The 20,184-nt window shown below is 43.0% G+C and overlaps 1 protein-coding gene across 2 annotated transcripts in view; it reads left to right on the plus strand.

Annotated features, from left to right (window-relative positions):
• The first annotated feature begins 480 nt into the window (after positions 1 to 480).
• PRDM2 (PR/SET domain 2) overlaps positions 481 to 20,184 on the plus strand; it is a 79,680-nt gene continuing 59,976 nt past the window's right edge. For both annotated transcript variants that reach the window (XM_023515132.1, XM_023515133.1), the window contains exons 1-3: positions 481 to 1,070; positions 17,369 to 17,486; positions 20,027 to 20,130. In XM_023515132.1, the coding sequence (XP_023370900.1) occupies positions 1,062 to 1,070; positions 17,369 to 17,486; positions 20,027 to 20,130 (231 nt within the window). In that variant the 5' untranslated portion in view covers positions 481 to 1,061. The remainder of the gene's footprint in view (positions 1,071 to 17,368; positions 17,487 to 20,026; positions 20,131 to 20,184) is intronic.

Below are 20,184 nucleotides of genomic sequence, written 5' to 3' on the forward strand. Positions count from 1 at the left end.
CATCAAATGACTCTTAAGGCAGGCATTGCAGAAAGACAATCTTCAGAGATTAGTATTTAGAAACAAGCATGTCATATGCATCTACAAGAAATGATTTTTGTCCTGTTTTTATTTTACTATGACCGTATTGAACACTGATTTTAAAGGAATAATTGTAGCTCTTTCCACACATCTTTTTTTTTTTTTTTTTTTTTTTTTTTTGAGACAGAGCCTCAAGCTCTCCCCCTGGGTAGCGTGCCGTGGCATTACAGCTCACAGCAACCTCCAACTCCTGGGCTCCAGCGAGTCTCCTGCCTCCGCCTCCCAAGTAGCTGGGACCACAGGCGCCCGCCACAACGCCCGGCTATTTTTTTTTTTGGTTGCAGCCGTCATTGTTGTTTGGCGGGTCCGGGCTGGGGATTCGAACCCGCCACCTTAGGTGTACGTGGCTGGCGCCTTAGCCGGTTGAGCTATAGGCTCCGAGCCTCCACACATCTTTTATATTAAAACGTTTGCATTTTACTGCCAATTTTTTTCTGTACTCAGAGAGAACTCCAGTGGCCAATGTTAGTAAATCCACCTTTCTACTTCAGGTATTTGAAAAACAGAATAATAATGTAATAAGGTCTAATTGTGTTTACATTCAACACAGTACTGGCATAATCAAAAAAAGGACATTGCATAATAAGGTACTCAGCAATGCTTTGTGTTTCTATAATACTAACAAAGCTAATTTCTATCCTCTTAGGAATGATGTAATTCCAAAGCAAAAATTTGATGTCATTCTAATGAGTCTGCTTTTAGTTGTAGTACATTGAAGCTCTAGTTGAGATTAGTAAGGAATCTTTATTGTAGATGGTAAGTCTGAGAAGTAAGCTGTCAGCCTAGATTGAGGCTGAGCTATGGAGTTGCTTTATAAAAAGCCCTTTGAGCAAACTCTACAGTTCTGTATGTGGTTTTAAATCACTGTAAATTTGTAGGCAGGTACATATTACAATTGTCTGTTTTTCTTTTTAGGGCTCATGTAATCAAAGAAGTTTCTTTGTTGTGTGTATCTTTACAGAACACAACAGGAATTGAAAATGAATCAGGTGAGTTTAAAAAATAAGAATTTATACGAATACATGACCTAGATGTGAGACAAGTTCTTGATTCTTAAAAGTAGCAACACACATGTATTCATTCCTCCCAAATTTTCATTTTTGTTTTTTTGAGTATCATTAATTAGTTCATCGCCTTCATGTTGTGTGTTTGTGGAGTAGAATGTGCGTTGTTTTGGTGTGGGTTGGCGTTCCTGTGGTGCCCTGACTGCAGGACTCAGTCTTAGGGATTTTAGTTCAGGCTTGCTTTTTGACCTCTTCCCTGCTCCACTCTATGTGACTTTTTTGTTTTTGTTTTGAACCTTATTTAAGCTTTCATTGTTAGCACTTTTTATTTTGTAATTATCCATTAGTTGAGAAAGGAAGATTGCAAGTTATTTTTAGAGACTGTAACTGATCAAATGACAAACTTTAAGAATTTTGTCCTTGCGTGGCGCCTGTGGCTCAGTGAGTAGGGCATCGGCCCCATATGCCGAGGGTGGCAGATTTGAACCTGGCCCTGGCCAAACTGCAACAATAATAGCCGGGCATTGTGGTGGGTGCCTGTAGTCCCAGCTACTGGGGAGGCTGAGGCAAGAGAGTCGGCTAAGCCCAGGAGTTGGAGGTTGCTGTGAGCTGAGACATCACGGTACTCTACCAAGGGCAATAAAGTGAGAGTCTGTCTCTTAAAAGAAAAAAAGAATTTTGTCCTTGAAAAACCTTTTCATAAAATGAAAGTAACAGGGCAGATATTGAAATGGAAGATGTGTTTCTCTTTACAGGAGGGTGCGGGATTACCTGGTTTAAACTATTGTGCTATGGATATTTCTGTAGCCTCAAGGGTGTTCTGATAAGTAGAACCGGTTAGGTGGATCTAATATATTTTAGAGTAGGATTCTTATTTTCTGGTCTCAATATATTTCATTTGCAGTGATAGAAATTTGTGGATATCAGGCACATTCTCAGTTTTCATAAGCAGATTTTTTTTTTAAATATGAAGGACAAAACCTAAAAATGTGAAGTATATGATTTTAAAAGCTTAAAACTCCCAGACTTGAACATATTTTGTATATTAATCAACTGAAACTTTGGACATCTTTTTATAATTTACATCTAATAACTAGTGATCATAAGCACAATTTAATTAGGTGGCCAAGTTTAATAAATTCAGTCCTGTGTTGCATGGAGAGATGTGAAACTTTTGCAAGGGATTCTTTTGATATCTTTTCATTACTTTCTTTATCAGAAATATGTTTGTTTTAATGGAGAGGACTATACATCATAAAAAATGAATCTGGCGAACACATGGGGCACATGGTTTGTATTACTTTAAAACTTGCAGATTTACTGACATGCTTTTGAAGGCAAATTATTTTTGAAATACTGAAATGGGGGAGGACAAAGAGAACACAGTGGATTTTCACAGTCATCGTCCATCAAAGTTATATGGATTTGGACTTCATAGATTTCATTTATTTTACAATTTTAAGATTCTTAATGTGAACCTGGTCAGTCAGAGGAGTTTGCTTTCCTACTGTTGAGGAACTGTTGGTAGAGGAGTCTAGCCTCTGGGTCAGAATGATTGTGAATGCTTCCAAAGAGGAGTCTAAGTTGTTGCCACTGTTCAGAGGTTATTTATCTGAGGCACTTACAACTTTAACCTTGACTGTGCCTTAATTCTCGTACAGCATTAGGCCAGCAATATTTACAGTGTGCTCAGACTTGTTTGACATTTCATACTTTTTCCCTTTAATATTTCGATTTCTTATGTTTAAGAAAAGTGCGCATGCCATTCGGAAGAAGTGTAGCAATAACCATTTCTTTTTTTTTTTTTTTTTTTTTTTGAGACAGAGCCTCAAGCTGTCCCCCTGGGTAGAGTGCCGTGGCATCACAGCTCACAGCAACCTCCAACTCCTGGGCTCAAGCGAGTCTCCTGCCTCCACCTCCCAAGTAGCTGGGACCACAGGCGCCCGCCACAACGCCCGGCTATTTTTTGGTTGCAGCCGTCATTGTTGTTTGGCGGGTCCGGGCTGGGGATTCGAACCCGCCACCTTAGGTGTACGTGGCTGGCGCCTTAGCCGGTTGAGCTATAGGCGCCGAGCCGCAATAACCATTTCTGTTCTTGGCTTTTTTAGTTTCATTTTACTCCTAACAAGTTTTAGTATCAGGTCTGCAGAGGACTGCCTCTGATGCCAAATGCCAAATGTCAGTGGAGAAGTGTCCTCTTATGTTTCTAATCGTTAGCACATTTCTGGTTTGAGTGTGATTTAAATGGTCTGGTAGTAACGAAACTTTTATTAGGATTATAAAAAATCGTTCACTTTATACGAGTAGAATTTTCAACATTTTTTGTTATAGTTTCATGATTTGAAGAGTATTGGTTATACTATTTAGACCTGATTATTTCATGCCATGAAATCTATCAGTATTTTTCAACAATTGTCTCAATTTAAAAAAATTAAGAATTCAGGGGAGTTTACGGTTTTTCCTCTCATTTTCAGCCAGTGAAAATGAGTAATAAATGCTTGAAAAACTTTAATATAATTGGGGGCGGCGCCTGTGGCTCAAAGGAGTAACATGCCGGCCCCATATACCAGAGGTGGTAGGTTTAAGCCTGGCCCCTGGCCAAAAAACAAAAACTTTAATATAACTACATACAAAAATTCAGATATAAAAAAGTTTGAACTTGAACAAGATTGACTTATAATTAAAACCCTGATGATTATTTTCAGGTTAGATTATTCTCCATGGGAACTATGCTTTGATGAATTTTATCTGTCTCATCTCTTACGATGATGAGAATGATCTCTTAAGACAGCAGCCCAGAATAATTTGACTTTTAGACACTGAAGGACCCAAGGCGTGGGCAAAACCGTGTTGTTTGCGAGCGATTCCTTTAGAAGAAGTGCTAGGGTCCAAAGCATTTAGGCACTGACTTTTGAAGCCACATTCTGAGCTATGGTGCTCACACAGTTTCCAGACCTCACATCCTCTTTCTTTTTCTTCCCTTCGGTCCTTCCCTCTACACTTAGCCCTTTCTTACTGTCTCTTACCTTCTCAGTTTATCCCCGCCCTTTTTTAGCCTCAGTTTAGAGCCCAGCTTTCTTTGCGTATGAGTCTTTGTTCCTTTTAACTGAGGCAGGTCTGGAGGGAGGCCGAGAGCAGTCCCTGCCCTTCCTCCCCTCTCCCTTTTCCCTTGTCTCCATTTTCAGGTGGGGATATCCTTTACTGGCCTCATGAACATTTCACACCCAGCCTGGTATTTAACTTTTGAGATGTTCTACTATTTTTCTTCTAATTTTACTAGATTTGTCTAGGGAAATTCAGAACTTTTTAAATGTGCCTCATTGAGTAAAGAATGTAGAATATGGAACGTCCAAGGCCAGCTAAGCTCCGTAATGTAAATATGGTCATAGTGGCTTAGAGCAGATATGCTAGAGTTTATACCTTTTGCCATCTATTGAGTGCTTACCAACCATGTTAAGCATTGTACACGTCTAAACATTATCTCATTAATTCAGTCTCCATAACCACTCTAGGAAGCATAGATTATAATCTTCATTTTGTGGATGAAGACTTTGAAGGCCCAAAGAGGTGGCCCTGGCTTGCCTGTTGATCAAACAGTAAGTGGAAGAGATCTGATGAAAACACGGATCTGTCAGATTGTGGAGCACAGGTTTCGCTGTGCTGTACTGCTGTCAGTCAGGGTGAGCTGTGTTGTGCTGAGGTAACAAGCAAGTCCGTGATCTGAGTGGCTTAACGGCAGTTTATTTCTTGTTCTTCCTTACATATCATGTGGCTCACCGTAGGGTTCTGTTGTTGTAGTTGCTTATGAACCAGGGATGTGGAGGCTTTGACTCAACATACAACACTTCTGCTTTCATTGATTTGCCACAGTTTGTCACGTGGGCACGTTCAGCCTTTCGAGCTTGTTTTAAGAACTAGTAACAAAATAAGCTTTTAATTGTTTGATGCTGCAAATCCAACCCTGAAAATGTGATAAGCCATTCATAGTCATTATCTCAATTGTGCTGAGTGTCCCTTCGTTCCCTCTCTCATTCATCCTGGATGGACGGCATCCCAGTATGGTGGGTTCTGCAGTGAGTTAAGTGGGCCTGGGCTCTGCAGCTGACATCCTCCTAGAGGGAGGCAGTTCGAAAGCAGGAAGACAAACAAGGTAATTTCTGACAGAGAAAAGTGCTATGAAGACAAACAAGGTCCTGCGGTAAGCAGTGATAGAGGTGGGAGGCAGTTCTCCGGTTCTCCGGCTTATGTGGCCAGAGAAGGCTGCCCTTCTCATGCTCGGAGTAGGTAACTGAAAGGAGAACTGAGACTCAAGTAATAACAAGGAACCAGATAAATAGATGAATCTGGGGAAAGAAAATTCTAGACAGAGTCAACACAGTAAGTGCATAGGTCCTGCGGTGAGAATGAGCGTGGTGATCCAGGGGCAGGGAGGAAGCCGGGCTGGACCGTGGCCCCGTCAGGGACTCTGGGACAAAATGGCATTGGTGTGAGAGGGAAGGATGAGGTTTGTAGGGTCTTAAGAGCCACTGGGTAGTGACGCAATCTGACTTCCATTTTTAGGATATTACTCTTACCATGCTGTGGAATCATAAGGGCAAGAGTGTGGTAGTATTTTTGTTTATTATTGAGATAAACACAGTATTTTAGGACAGTTCCTTCAGTTGGACAACTTAATGAATCTGCCAGCTGTTTGAAAGAGGGTACTTTTTTATATTTCATAACCAATTTTACTGGTGTTCTTTTCAGAAATGGTGTATAAGCTCTTGTTCTGTGTTCCCATCTGTTTATTATTATTTCAGTCCTATTCATTCTTTAACCGAATACAATTTAATGCTATTTCAGTGAACTGAAGCTTATTTGATTTTTTTCTCCTTTGCTTGCTCCAGAATAGTAGCTTAGTCTTATTTGCAATTCTTAACAAAGAGGAGTTGTTCGTAGAATTTTAGAGTGTTTTTAATACTTTATGATTTTTTTTTTTGTTTTTTTGAGATAGAGTCTCTCTTTGTTGCCCTCGGTAGAGTGCTGTGGCGTCATAGCTGACAGCAACCTCAATTCCTGGGCTTAGGCGATTCTCCTGCCTCAGCCTCCGGAGTAGCTGGGACTACAGGTGCCCATCACAACACCCAGCTACTTTTTGTTGCAGTTTGGCCGGGGCCAGGTTCGAACCTGCCACCCTCAGTATATGCCCAGGGCCCTACTCACTGAGCCACAGTGCAGTCCTACTTTAGAATTCTTAACTGTCTTTTGCTTGTTGAGTATCATATTATGGTGGTAATCATTACTATGTTGTAGCAATAATATACATTTTAGTATGCATATACTATAAAATGTTTTTGATATTCAGAAATAATAAATATGATCTCTCCTATTGCCTATTACTAGTTCTCCACTGTTAGTTTTGATCAAATCAATATTTAAGAAACTAGGTGCTCTGATTAAGCAGGTTAAAACTGATAAAATAGGGGGCAGCACATGCGGCTCAGTGGGTAGGGTGCTGGCCCCATATACTGAGGGTGGCGGGTTCGAACCCTGCCTTGGCCAAACTGCAACAAAAAATAGCTGTGTGTTGTGGCAGGTGCCTGCAGTTCCAGCTACTTGGGAGGCTGAGGCAGGAGAATCACCTAAGCCCAGGAGTTGGAGGTTGCTGAGTGGTAACACCTTGGCATTCTACTCAGGGCGATAAAGTGAGATTCTTGTCTTTAACCCCCGCCCCCCCCAAAAAACCCAAAAGAAACCGATAAAATAATTTCTGGTAGTTCTCTGGGTGAAGTATGTAAAAAAAATTGCTTACATAGATTTAAATGAAAACACTAGTAAATATTACTCTTACATGTTTTTGAAAAACATTTGTGTATGTCGACCACATAAGATGAAGCACGCAGCCTTCTTAGAAGCAGCCAGTGTTGGTGCTGGGTTGTAGAGTGGAGTTACCTTACTGATTGTGGGGGACACTTGTCTCAGAGCGTGGAGGAGGTTGGTTCTGCAGCCGCATGTGCCCCTAGGGGACGGGGCGGTGGGGGAGTGAGTGGTCAGAGAGGTGGGAGGTCAGCTCCGTGCTCTTTGTAAGGACCAGAGTAGACTTTGCCAGGTAGATGGGAAACTTTGGACGGTTTTGAGCTGAGTTTAAAATAAAACCATTAATTAACAGTTTTTTCTATTGCGTTGGTATTTTTGTCCTTTAAACTGTTTTTTGGTGTGCATTAAAGTTTCATTTTGACATGATTTAAACATGGTAATATAGGATTTATTTACTTGTTATTTACTTTAAAAATCAACTTTGTGATATAATTTGCAGGAAGTAAAATATACCTGTTTTAAGTGCCTGAGCTTGACCAATGTCTGTGTTTGTGTAACTATTACTACTGTCAAGTCATAGGATGTTGCCGCTACCCCAAGAAGTTCCTTTTTGCTGCTCTGCAGTTGTCCCTCCCCTACCCCAGCAGCCACTGACTGGCTTTGTGTCTCTATGGATTGATTTTCCCTGTTGCAGAATTTCATGGAATGCACTCACATGTACAGGCTCCTTTGCTTTGTCTTGTCTGGGGCAGCGTACTCTTTTTGAGATTGATCTGCATTATCGTATGAATCAGTAGTTCATTCTTTTTACACTGGAGTTATTTTATAGGAGACCATCTAGACCTGTGGGTCTCGACCCCTTTGGGGGTTTCCTGCACATCAGATATTTACATTACAATTCATAACAGTAGCAAACTTACAGTATGAAGTAGTAATGAAAATAATTTTATGGTTGGGGGTCACCACAACATGAGGCGACCAGCATTAGGAAGGTGGAGAACCACTGATGTAGATGAATCCATTCCTACTCACAGTTCCAAAGTATCAGTGAGGCTCTGCGATGACTTTCTATCTTGTATTTCAGTTAGCACCCCTCGTTTTTCAAATCCTAAAAATAACTGTGGTGTAAAAAATTGAGACCGCTTTCGCCATTTTAGCATGTTATTAATATGGAATTATATTTTTATAGGTAATTATGAATTATCCAAATTACGAATAATTTGATTTTTCAGCCTTAAAAAGACTTCTGTTATGACGTAAATCTCAATTATTAATATGTAGTTTAGGAAATTAACATGCTGAATGAATAATGATGGTGCTTAAAATCTCATTTTGAGTCATGTTTTTTGCTAGATAAATTAGTGATTTTTATAAAGTCTGAGATTGTCTTTTTGAATGAAAATATGAGATCATTTCTGAAATTTGAAAACAAATTAACAACCTGAATAGAATTTTCTTAAATAACTAGAAGGAACTGGTGGCAAGAAAGCTTGCCTTTTATGTTGTTCTGATATTCATATTAACATGGTAGAGAAGCAGGTTGTAGAGTTGTTCACATCTGCCTCACTTTTGTTACTTTTTGACTCTATGTTCAGCTCCAGATGTGTGACCTTGGGCAAGCCCCTGGACTTTTTCATTCTAGCCTTCTTTTCTGTTAAACAAAGATAGTAATGGTACCTACCCCATGTGGTTGTGATCAACAGTCAATAAGTTAATAAACATAAAGCACTTAGGTTGGTGTCTGGCATATAAAAACATTGTATAGGTTATTATTTATTATCATTATTATTTTCTACCCATCAACAGTCCTGATTCTGCCCTGTAAAATACCTTCTAGTCACTATTACTCAGACCCAGCCATCCCTAGTCTGGACTATTACGGAAACCACTTGCTTGATCACCTCACCAGAAGGTTCTCTCCTTGCAGGCCTTGAGTACTTACAGAACATAAGACTGGCCATGCAGGTGATGAGCAAAGCACACCATCACCCTGAGTTGTTAAGATGCCTTCATGGATGAGCTGGGATTTGAACTTGACCTAGAATGGCGTAGAGCATATTGACTGGTCAGACTGAAGCCAGGAGGACCAGTGGCCTGGTCCAGATGAAAGCCTGAACTGAGAAAGAGGCAGGGTGGGCCGAGGACTTTTCCAGGGAGGAGAGGGGACAAGGATAGGCTGGGAGTTCAGGTGGCTGTAGGGGCCAGGAAGGAACTTTGAGTAAAATGGGAGTTTCCTGTGATTTCTTCCAGTAAAACTTTTTTTTCTTTAAATAAAACCATGGGTAGACCAGACAAACCCTGTCTGGCTTCAGAGGCTGTGGCCCTGCAGTTTGCTGCCTTGGATGAGGATAGCTTGAGAAGGTGCACCTCATTCTCACCGTAACAGCCTCACTGGGGAGCAGCAGAAAGTTTTGCTTACCCCCCCCCCATTCTTTCTTTTCCCTACCCCATTCCCAGTCTAGTCCCAGCCCCTTTCTGCTTCTCTCCCTCCTGCCCTCCCCTCTGACCCACCATTTCCATCCCTGCCATCACCCCAATCCCACTCCACATCAGAATCCTCTGGACTTGGGAAGGGGGAAGCTGTTAGGCACCTGATTTTCTTTGTTCCTCTTGAACCTCGAGGGTCCCTAAAACCAGTAGGGGAACAACTGGAGTTTAATTTAGAACATTTTTTAAAAAGTGCTTTAAACCAGAAACTTTATAGAATGATTAAAGAAGAAGATACAGTTTGGAGATGTATACAGAGTAGACTGGGAGTTGGAGAACCGTCTCATGCTGTCATTGCCCTGGTGGCACCGCGCTCTGAGTGCAGAGCAGCTCTTTTCTCTGGCCTCCAGGTCTGCAGGTCCTGGTGGCAGTCACTCTGACCCAGCCACAGTGGCCTCTTTTTGTTCCCGGTCATGTCAAGCCCTTTCTCTCTGCACTTTTGCCTGGATTGCTCAGGCTTCCTGATGTATAATTTCAGGTTTGAAGAAGCCGATGGCAGAGGGAGCTGGAGAAAGGGATCAGATTAGACAGGTTTTGAAGGATCAGCAGCAGCGTTTGACTCTGTTGACCACTTGCTTCCTGGATTCCTCTCCGGCTTTGCCGATACCCTGTTGCTTGGTGCCCCTCCTGCCTTTCTGATGACTTGTAGAACTAGGCCTCCCTCGCTCACTCTTAGAGAAAGGCATCCGGAGGGCTTTGTTCTCTGCTCTTCTCTCACTCTCTGCTTTCTTTGAAGCAACTTTTCTACCCCCCTGGACTCTGTGACCGGCGTGGTCCGAATCTCTCCCACAGCCACCTCTGTGCACCCAGACTGTCAGACATTTGCTCATTTGTTTACAGAGACGATGGCTCTGACTTGGGCACCCTGTGCCAGGCCTGGTGAGACAGAACCTGCCTGTGTCTGTACCCTAAACTTGCCTCTTGTGGAGAGGTAATTAACCAAGTCAACCCAGAGAGGGCTTAACTAAGTACATACTGCTGTTAGTTGGGAAGTGTAACCGAGGATAGTGGGGACACGGGCTTTTAGGAAGGAGGCTAGGGCAGAGGCCTAGAATACAAATGCAAATTGGCATTTAGGTAATCTTCTTGCCTGGCTGGGGTCTCAGCCCCACCACCCTAGGGTTTAAAAAGCAGAGAATAGGAACTCTTTTCTGCTGTAGGAGCCCATACAGGCATTAACAGTAGGTTGTTGCATTTAGTACTCTCAAGTTATTTGCAATTTATCCCGGTTTATTCTTATGTATTTTGCTTATTCTGCTTAGAGATTAGCACTTAAACCCTTCAAATGGAAAAGACCCTGTTTGGGGGGAATGGCCCCCTGCAGTTGTACTGAGGAAGAGGAGGAGGTAGGGCAGGATTTGTAGATCTAGCTGACCCCCTTCCACTTCAATCCCAAACTCTTTTTTTTTTTTGAGACAGAGCCTCAAGCTGTCCCCCTGGGTAGAGTGCTGTGGCATCACAGCTTACAGCAACCTCCAACTCCTGGGCTCAAGCAGGTCTCCTGCCTCCACCTCCCAAGTAGCTGGGACTATGGGCACCCACCACAATGCCTGGCTATTTTTTGGTTGCAGCCATCATTGTTGTTTGGTGGGCCCGGACTGAATTCGAACCTGCCACCCTAGATGTACGTGGCTGACGCCTCAGCCACTTGAGCCACAGGCGCCGAGCCGATCCCAAACTCTTGTCAGGCTGTGTCTAAGACTGTCCTGCCTTGCCCTTTGCTTCAGACAGCATGTGCTCCAGATCAGAGGCAGTCCAGCGCAGTGCACTGGTTCTCAAGTTGAAGGGTGTTTTCTATCTGTGGATGTTTACCATGTTAGAAATTAAAATACAATTGTAAAACTTTTCTTTTTTTTTTTTTTGAGACAGAGTCTTCCTATGTCACCCTTGGTAGAGTGTTGTGGCATCACAGCTCACAGCAACCTCAAACTCTTGGGCTTAAGCGATTCTCCTGCCTCAGCCTCCCAAGTAGCTGGGACTATAGGCACCTTCCACAATGCCTGGCTATTTTTTGATGCAGTTGTCATTGTTGCTTGACAGGCCCGGGCCAGGTTTGAACCCACCAGCTCTGGTGTATATGGCTGGCTCCCTAGCTGCTGAGCTATAAGTGCCGAGCCTACAATTGTAAAACTTTTTATTTTGAAAGGATTGTGGACTCCCCGGAAGTTGCAGGCAGTGGGGAGCTAGGCATGTGTGCTCTCCACTCAGCTTCTCTGCAGCAGTTGCATCATACATGGCTGCAGAGTGCTGTCAAGACCAGGAAGTCAATCTGTAATAAAGTAGTGTTATCTGCAGGTCTTATTCATAAATCAGAAAATTTTAAAACACAAAACTAAACAATCACATATGTCATTAGTTCTCAGAATGATGACATGATCACACATCATAGCTTCCAGAGAACTCCGCCGTGCACATCTGAGAGTGGAAAGGGCTGATAGCATCTTAGTGTTGTTATGACAGTAGCTCTGACCTTGTGCCTCCCCCCACAAGGGATTTTCCAGCATCTTTGGACTAGGCGGTAGCTGCAGGGTTAATGGTTGAGATGTGGACTCTGGAGTCGGGCTGTCTGAATTTTACTTTGGTTCCACAACTATAAAACTACATAGCCTGAGAAGGTCCCTCCGCAGGGCTGTTCATTGTATCTGGGAGTCTAGACCCTGAAACTAGGTTCTTTGACTTGAAGTTACCCAGCTCTGTCACTTAACTGCTGTGGCTGGAGCAGGTTTCAGTCTGCGAAATGGGAGCACGAAAGTACCCATAGCTTTTGGTAGTGTAAAGATTAAATGAGGTGATTCCAAGTGCTTGGGGTCGTGTTTGACATACCCTGAGCACTCCAGCCTTGTCAGCTGCAGTTATGATTGTGAGCGTCAAGGAGGTGATACACGTTACATACGGGTCCTGGCCTGGGGGAGGAGTACAGGTGATACCGTCTAAGCAAGGGAAGCCATGCTGGGTAAAGGAAAAGTGTCAGGGGACACAGAAGGACCCTTCAGAGGCTTCCCAGCAAGGTCAAAACCAGTGAATCAAAATCTAAGGTTTCTTGTCTTAGGCAGCAGAAACAGAGAAGTTGTTCTAGCCTGTGGGCTTCATGGGGAGGAGTCCTTGATCTGCTTTTAACCATCGTACCCTTGCTGCCCAGCCCAGTGCCAGCCCTGAGCAGGCACCCAGGAAGTATTCTTTAGTGGTTGGTGGGCTGGAAGGAGGCGGCTTTGGTCATTATGGGGGAAGGGAGGGCATAGTGACTTTGAGTTGGAGGTAGGAAGTTGGAAACATTGGATTAATGAGACCAATTAACAGTTAATAACTAACTTATTAAATGAACTTTAGCTTAACACATTAAATTTAATACGAGCTATTTCAGATCTATTCATTGATACATGTTTGGAGACTGTACCTCATTAAACAGTCAAATAATGAGTCCTCATTGCAGTCTACCCAATAGGAAAGCAGAGAAGTCCTTTAGCTTCTAACATATTTATTGCAGTAAGTGTTAGAAACCTATAAGATGGGAATGTGCTTTTGTGAGACTGGGGGTGCTGGGAGACAGGGCCAGCTCCGAGCTAAGGGGCTCCTAGTGCTGCTCTGGGCCAGGTGCCTGGCTGAGCATGCAGGAAGCTCTCTGTGCCCTGTAGACAGGCAAGTGGCCATGCCGGCCCCTCCCCCCTCAGCTCTGGTTGCTCTCACCTTCTCTGCTTTGGACACAGTGGTCTTTTTCCCCTTTTGGTCTTTGAACCCTCCAGGTTTCTCCTTAACTCAGGATTTGGTCCTTGTTTCCATCTTGGCCTATTCCCCCGTGCTGTCACACAATTCCCTTTCTGGTCCTAAGTGTTCTGTCTGAAATGACACCCCCAGCCCATCTCCATGGCTGCATTCCTTTTTTTGTGCTTGGTTTTTCTACAGAGCATCAAGTGTTATATTAATATGTGTTTGATTTTGTCTGCTTTCCTCACCAGAGTGATGCGTTGCTGAGGCAAAGGAGATGCCCAAAACATTGCTGGCCCGTAGGGGTAACTCAGGAAATTTTAATAACTTAATTGAGTAGATGTTGTAATTTTTTTTTTGTTTTTTTTGTTTTTGAGACAGAGTCTTACTATGTTGCCCTTGATAGGGTCCTGTGGTGTCTTGGGCTTAAGTGATTCTCATGTCTCAGCATCCCAAGTAGCTGGGACTACAGGCACCTGCCACAATGCCTGGCTGTTTTTTGTTGTTGTTGTTGTTCTAGTTGTCATTGTTGTTTGGCGGGCCTGGGCTGGGTTCAAGCCCACCAGCTCTGGTGTATGTGGCTGGCGCCCTAGCTGCTGAGCTACAGGCGCCAAGCCTAAAAATGGATTCTTATGTTGACCCTGAAGAATACCTCCAGTTCAAGAAATTCAAGCACTGCTAATATCTAATGCATGCTCACACAGGAGAAAAACTCAAACTGGGGGAGGGGTAACGAGGAAGGGGGAGAAGAGAGGGAAGGTGGGGATGCTCCCACTGAATGGGCATGGTGTGGGGGCGTTTGGCACACCTTTTGAGTATGGGCCATAACCACAAGAGGGACTCTACCTAACAAAATCAAATATTTTGACCTGGTTGTACCCTCACATTAACCTGAAAATTAAAAAAAAAAAAGAAATTCAGGCATGTGTGGAGGAAATACTTCCTTGATAGATGACCCTACTATTTCATTTGTTTCCATCTCTCCCTTTTTCAAAAAAAAAAAAAAAAAAAAGAAAGCTTTAAGTTGGCTTACAAAGAGTCCTGTACTCTTTTCAAGTGTTCAAGTGACAACAAACATTTCAAGTCTATTGCTAAGCCCTGGGAGGCAGCACTGAGTAAGATAGACACCATCTGTCTTCCCTGCCCTCTCCCAGGGGAATGACACCTTACACAGTGCATAGTTATACAAATAATTACTTAGAATTCTGATAAGGACTAAGAAGGAGAAATAAAGAAGAGGAGTGGGTGGTTCTATTTAAGGCCAACCTACGAGTCTGCTTCCTTCTGCTTCTATAATAGAATCATTGGTTTTCTAGAACTGTCTCAGGCAGCAGGGTGCAGCCACAGTGGCTATAGTGGGGATTTCAACAGCTGGAGAGGTGGGAAGGGGCCCTGGGGTTGCCCAGAGTCTGGCTTGGGGTGCTGGGGATTGAGGCCTTCCACTTCAGGTGAGGGTGGCGGGCATGACACTAACACAGGAAAAGCTTCCCTCGACTGGGTTAATGAGTCCACATGAAAAGTAGTGGGTTGACCTGAAGCAGGTAAATGCACAGGTATTTCTCTTTCTTTTTCCTGTGGCAGCTCCGTTGAGGTCCTTTATATTCTTGGATGTTTCAGACATTTAATTTATGTGGTCTCCAGTTTATACTCAAGTTACACATTTCCGCTGAGAATGACCATTTCTGTGGTCATTTCCATGGAGGTCTGGAAGTTTTAGGGCAGAGATTCTCAGATGATATTGGAGCAGAAACCGCACAGTGGTTACAAAATTCAGACTGTAGAGCAGTGGTTTTCAACCTTCCTAATGCCCCTTTAATATAGTTCCTCATGTTGTAGTGACCCCCAACCATAAAATTATTTTTGTTGTTGCTTTATAACTATAATTTTGCTAGTTATGAATCATAATGTAAATATCTGATATGCAGGACGTATTTTCTTTGTTACAAAGGGATTGCGACCCACAGGTTGAGAACCGCTGCTGTAGGGTCAGATAGACAAGTTCAGATTTAGGCCTTGGAAAGTCTAGGCAGTGTCCCTGAGTTTCAGTTTCCTCCTCTGTGTGTGTGGGGTAGATATACCTGCCCCTCCGGCTATTGAGCGTAAACTCTATCAAGCATGGAAGGCAGTTAGCACAGTGCCTGCCTGGAGGAAGTTCTCAGTAAATAAATACTGAGTTGTTAGTATTTCTGTAACAGGCTGTCTTTTCTTTTCTTTTTTTTTTTTTTAAGAGATAGAGTCTTACTTCGTCACCCTTGGTAGCATGCTGTGGCATCACAGCTCACAGCAACCTCTACCTCCTGGGCTTAGGCGATTCTCTTGACTCAGCCTCCCGAGTAGCTGGGACTACAGGCGCTTGCCACAACGCTCAGCTATTTTTTGTTTTTTGCAGTTTGGCCGGGGCCAGGTTTGAACCCGCCACCCTCGGTATATGGGGCCAGCGCCCTGCCCACTGAGCCACAGCCCCACCCAACAGGCTGTCTTTTCAAAGTGCTGTGCTCCTGTGGAGGTTCAGGCGTGCTGAGTCTTTGTTAGGGTCCTGACTGAGGAAGGGAAGAAGACTCCTTCTACTGTAGTGAATGGCCAGTGCCGACAGGACTCATAACTCTGGCTGGTATTTGTTAATATTGCTTAATTTATCAGCATTGTAAAAGGAATCATTACGTAGCCTACAATGCCAGCTCCCAACTTCGTCTTTCTCCCCTTTGGAAAAAAATTGTTCACATTTCCCAAAATCCAGCTAATAAGGGAGGGGGTTGGGGGTGGGGTCATGATGTGTGACACACCTTTTGGGGGTGGGACACAATTATAAGAGAGACTTTACCTCACAAATGCCATCAGTGTAACCTGGTTCTTTGTACCCTCAATGAATCCCTAACAATAATAAAAAGACTCCCAAAAATCTAGCTAATAGATTAAAATTTAAAAACCGGAGATACTATATTTAGAAGTGAGAAATGTTTGCAATTATTTACACTTTAGCTAATGAAAAGTACCATAAGACCATTTTCTGGGGACGAATTTGACCCTCTATGTTTTGGAGAGCATTTTGGGGGTCTTGCCAGGTCAAAGGTGTCAATCAGGTGGGAGCAGAGCCTGCGCCTGAGGTGTGTGCCCTGGTGGTCTGGCCCAGGATGGGCCATCTGCCCTCTCGTGCCTTTCTTGAGCTTTCCAAATGCAGTAGGCCAGAGTGGGCAGCTGTGTTCTAATGACTGTGGGGTTTAAGCAGCCTGTTGGGATTTAAAAAACCCCACATTGAAATGCTAGTATGTAAATTTGGATGCTATTCCTTTCTTGGTATATAATATTCTTGAAAACTATAAAAGCTTCCTTATTGTGGGCAAAAGTAATCTTTTCAGCTTAGCGTTTGCTTTTTGCCTACATCGTTTCCTTTGAAAGTCCTTGAGAAATGTTTCCCTTTGCAGTGAAATCAGACCCACTCTGGCTACAAAGCGTGTAGTTCTTAGCAGGGTCACGATTCGCGCATCAGTTCTTTAGGGCGTATGTGGCACTAGACACTTGTTTTCCTTGGATTTGAATGTTGTTTTGAAATTAAGTCATGTTCTACCAGTTGGCTCTCTCTCCCTTCTTTATGTACGTATCTTACAGTAATCTCCTTTCTTAGGATTATGATGAATTCCAGCCTCAACTTTGATAAGTAGTTGTATAAAACGTTCTGTTTCTTAGTGATTTTGTGATAGGTAGTGACTTTGTTGGTTGGCAACTTGGTAAACAGTGGTAAATTACTGCTTCCTGGAAAGGTCACATTTCCAATGAGGGACAACAGTAAGTTGTAGTGCTCTTGGGTGGAATGTTCCAGCCTTGATTAAGGTGGAGGTTGTTCCTGGGGGAACTCAATGGGTGAGGCAGGATGGGACAGCCAGGGCGATCTTCACAGTGTGTGCTAGAAGGATACAGTTCAGTGGGCTATATTGGTTTTTAGTTTTTGAAAGTGCTATACCTGCAGACGTGTAGCCTTTGGTTTAAAAGTAAGCCTAAGCCTGTATTGTGCTGCCAGGTTCTATTTGAGTTTAAAGCAATATGATGCCAGAGATTTTTGTATTTTGGAAATGGCTACAGGTGGCTGGAATAAAATAGATTAACGCAGACGCGCTTGGAGACTGCAGTGGCTTCCTTTGGACTCACAGGCAAGCATCATAGCAGCTCCTGAAGTGCTCGCCATCCTTGTTTTGGCTTGGTTTGCCAGCTGTAGGTTTTAGTTATATTTTTTTACTGGAAAAAAGCTTCACTACTTAAGTTTTCTCCCTTTGGCTATGATCCTTCTGTGTTTTGACTTGTAGGACACTGCTGAGCCTCTGGCAGCCACCGAGACCCTGGCCGAGGTGCCTGAACACGTGCTTCGAGGGCTTCCCGAGGAAGTGAGGCTTCACCCGTCTGCCGTGGACAAGACCCGGATTGGTGAGTGTCCCAGTCGCAGAAGGAGATGGGCAGTGAGGGCAGGCAGCAGCGAAGCTTTCTGTGGGGGCTTGTGAGGTAGGGCTCAAGCAGCAAGAGCAGGAGGTTAACCCCTGACTTAGACAATGATGTCATGTTTGTGCACTTTCCAGTCAAGACAGGTTGGACGTAGATTAGAAAAATAAAACCAGGAAAACACACACAACCCCTGTCCTTTGTGACCTGCCCAAGCATCCCCCTCTTCTAAGTCTCCCTGGACCTCTTTCCACAGAATGTGGTATTCCCCAGAGTGTGATTGTGCTGTTATATTTACTTGATTATTTTGTGATTATTTGTACAGGTGTCCCTATCATTGATGGTGAGTGTGTTCATTTCTTATTTATCTTGACGTCTCCTGTACCCGGCATGTTATGGACCCTCGGTAGATGTTTGAATGCAGGACGTTACCTGCGTGGGTCTGAATGCTTCTGGCTGGGAGTTCTTGTTGAATACAAACCAAGTTTGTGTGTGTTTGGTCCTTAATGCCTGATCTTTAGATGGAAGGCTAAAGAAGTAAATTACGCACATTGAGTTAAAATAATAGTCTTGGAATAGATCATGTTTATATCCTACTTCTTTTTTTCAGATGTAATTCTGATATTCTAAATTATATGTCTATACATACAAATGTTTAATAAATGGTTTTTTAATTCTCACTGAAAACTTATTCAGTGAGCCATTTGAATATTTTTTTTCTTCTTTTTTAGCGATAGGGTCTTGCTCTGTTGCCCAGGCTGGAGTGCAGTAGTGTGATGATACCTCAGCATAACCTTGAACACCTGACTCAAGGAGCCTCCCTCTTTACTTTCCCAAGTAGCTGGGACTGCAGGTATCACGCTGCTCCCAGCTAATTTAAAAAATTTTACAAACTCCTGGGCTCAAGCAATCTTCCCATCTTGGCCTTCCAAGGTGCTAAGAGTACAGGCATGAACCACTGCACCTGGCTCTGAATATTTATATCATTCAAATGAAATTTGTTCATTTTATAGCTTAACTAATTGATTGTGAGTGGTGTTGATGTAGTTCATAGCAGACTGAACAGAAAAGTGGAAATTGTATATCCTTGCTATTATAGAACCGGCCCAGTTTCTACCCCCCCCACTCCCCGTTCTGTACTTGAGGACATTGAGGCTAAGAGATCAGGGAACCCATCTGGAGTGATGCCGTGTGCCATTCCCTGACCCCTTTGCTTTATGTCAGTGCCTAGAGACTAGAGATAACCCCAGCAATACCATGGGTGAGCACATATTTTGGCTATTTTGAAACCCTGCAAAGTGAGTAGTTCCAGTAACTAGCTTTTCAGGAAGCTTAGCTAGGGATGAGAGGCTTTTCCACTTGAAGCAAATGAACTTCACAGATATTTATTTGTAAAACTGTTTCTGGCTCGGTGCCTGTGGCTCAAGTGGCTAAAGCGCCAGCCACATACACCTAAGGTGGTAGGTTCCAATCCAGGCTGCCAAACAATGACAGCTGCAACCAAAAAATAGCTGGGCATTGTGGCGGGCGCCTGTGGTCCCAGCTATTTGGGAGGCTGAGGCAGGAGACTCGCTTGAGCCCAGGAGTTGGAGGTTGCTGTGAGCTGTGATGCCATGGCACTCTACCCAGGGGGACAGCTTGAGGCTCTGTCTCCAAAAAAAAAAACAAAACTGTTTCTAATCCTTTGTGAAATAGCTCATGTTCATTAGAGACAATTTGGAATCTGTAGAGAAGCAGAAAGAGGAGTTTAAAAATTTTTTGCAGGGCCAGTGCCTGTGGCTCAAGGAGTAGGGCGCCGGCTCCATATGCTAGAGGTAGCAGGTTCAAACCCAGCCCCAGCCAAAAGCTGCAAAAAAAAAAATTAAATAAATAAATAAATTTCTTTTTGTGGTTTCACTCTATTCTAGTATTTCTTCTCAGTTGTGATTGTGTTACTCAAGTATTTATGATTAAAACTACATGGGTAGTTTTTAAAACAAATACAAAACATTCTTTTCTTTTTTTTTTTTTTTTGAGATAGAGCCTCAAACTATTCCCCTGGGTAGAGTGCTATGGCATCACAGCTCACAGCAACCTCCAACTCTTGGGCTCAAGTGAGTCTCCTGCCTCAGCCTCCCAAGTAGCTGGGACAACAGGCACCAGCCATAATGCCCGGCTATTTTTTGGTTGCAGCCATCATTGTTGTTTGGCGGGCCCGGGCTGGATTTGAACTGTTACCTTACGTGTATGTGGCTGGCGCTTTAGCCACTTGAGCCACAGACGCAGAGCCAAAAACATTTTTTTCTAATTATAAAACAGTTTAGGTTATTCATGGACTATTTGTAAAATACAAAAGAGTATAAAGAAGAAAAATAAAAATCTATTTGATTTAATTTGATTAAACTTGGTCTCAGTTGATTTAGTTGATGATCTCATTGTGCTTTTATGCAGTCTAGCCTTAACTATTTTGTGAAGCTGAATTAATTTTAATGCTTTCAATCTTTAAAGTAACTACAATAAGTTATAAAAATATTGATTTTATTTTCTAGGTGTCTGGGCCACTAAACCAATTTTAAAAGGCAAAAAGTTTGGGCCATTTGTTGGTGATAAGAAAAAAAGATCTCAGGTTAAGAATAATGTATACATGTGGGAGGTAAGAAAGAATTCTGGCTCTTTGTTTATCAGAGTATATTTTAAAGAAATTGTT

The sequence above is a fragment of the Otolemur garnettii genome, unplaced genomic scaffold (assembly GCF_000181295.1).
Source record: "Otolemur garnettii isolate 467f Iridium unplaced genomic scaffold, OtoGar3 scaffold00067, whole genome shotgun sequence".
Classification (NCBI taxonomy): Eukaryota; Metazoa; Chordata; class Mammalia; order Primates; family Galagidae; genus Otolemur; species Otolemur garnettii.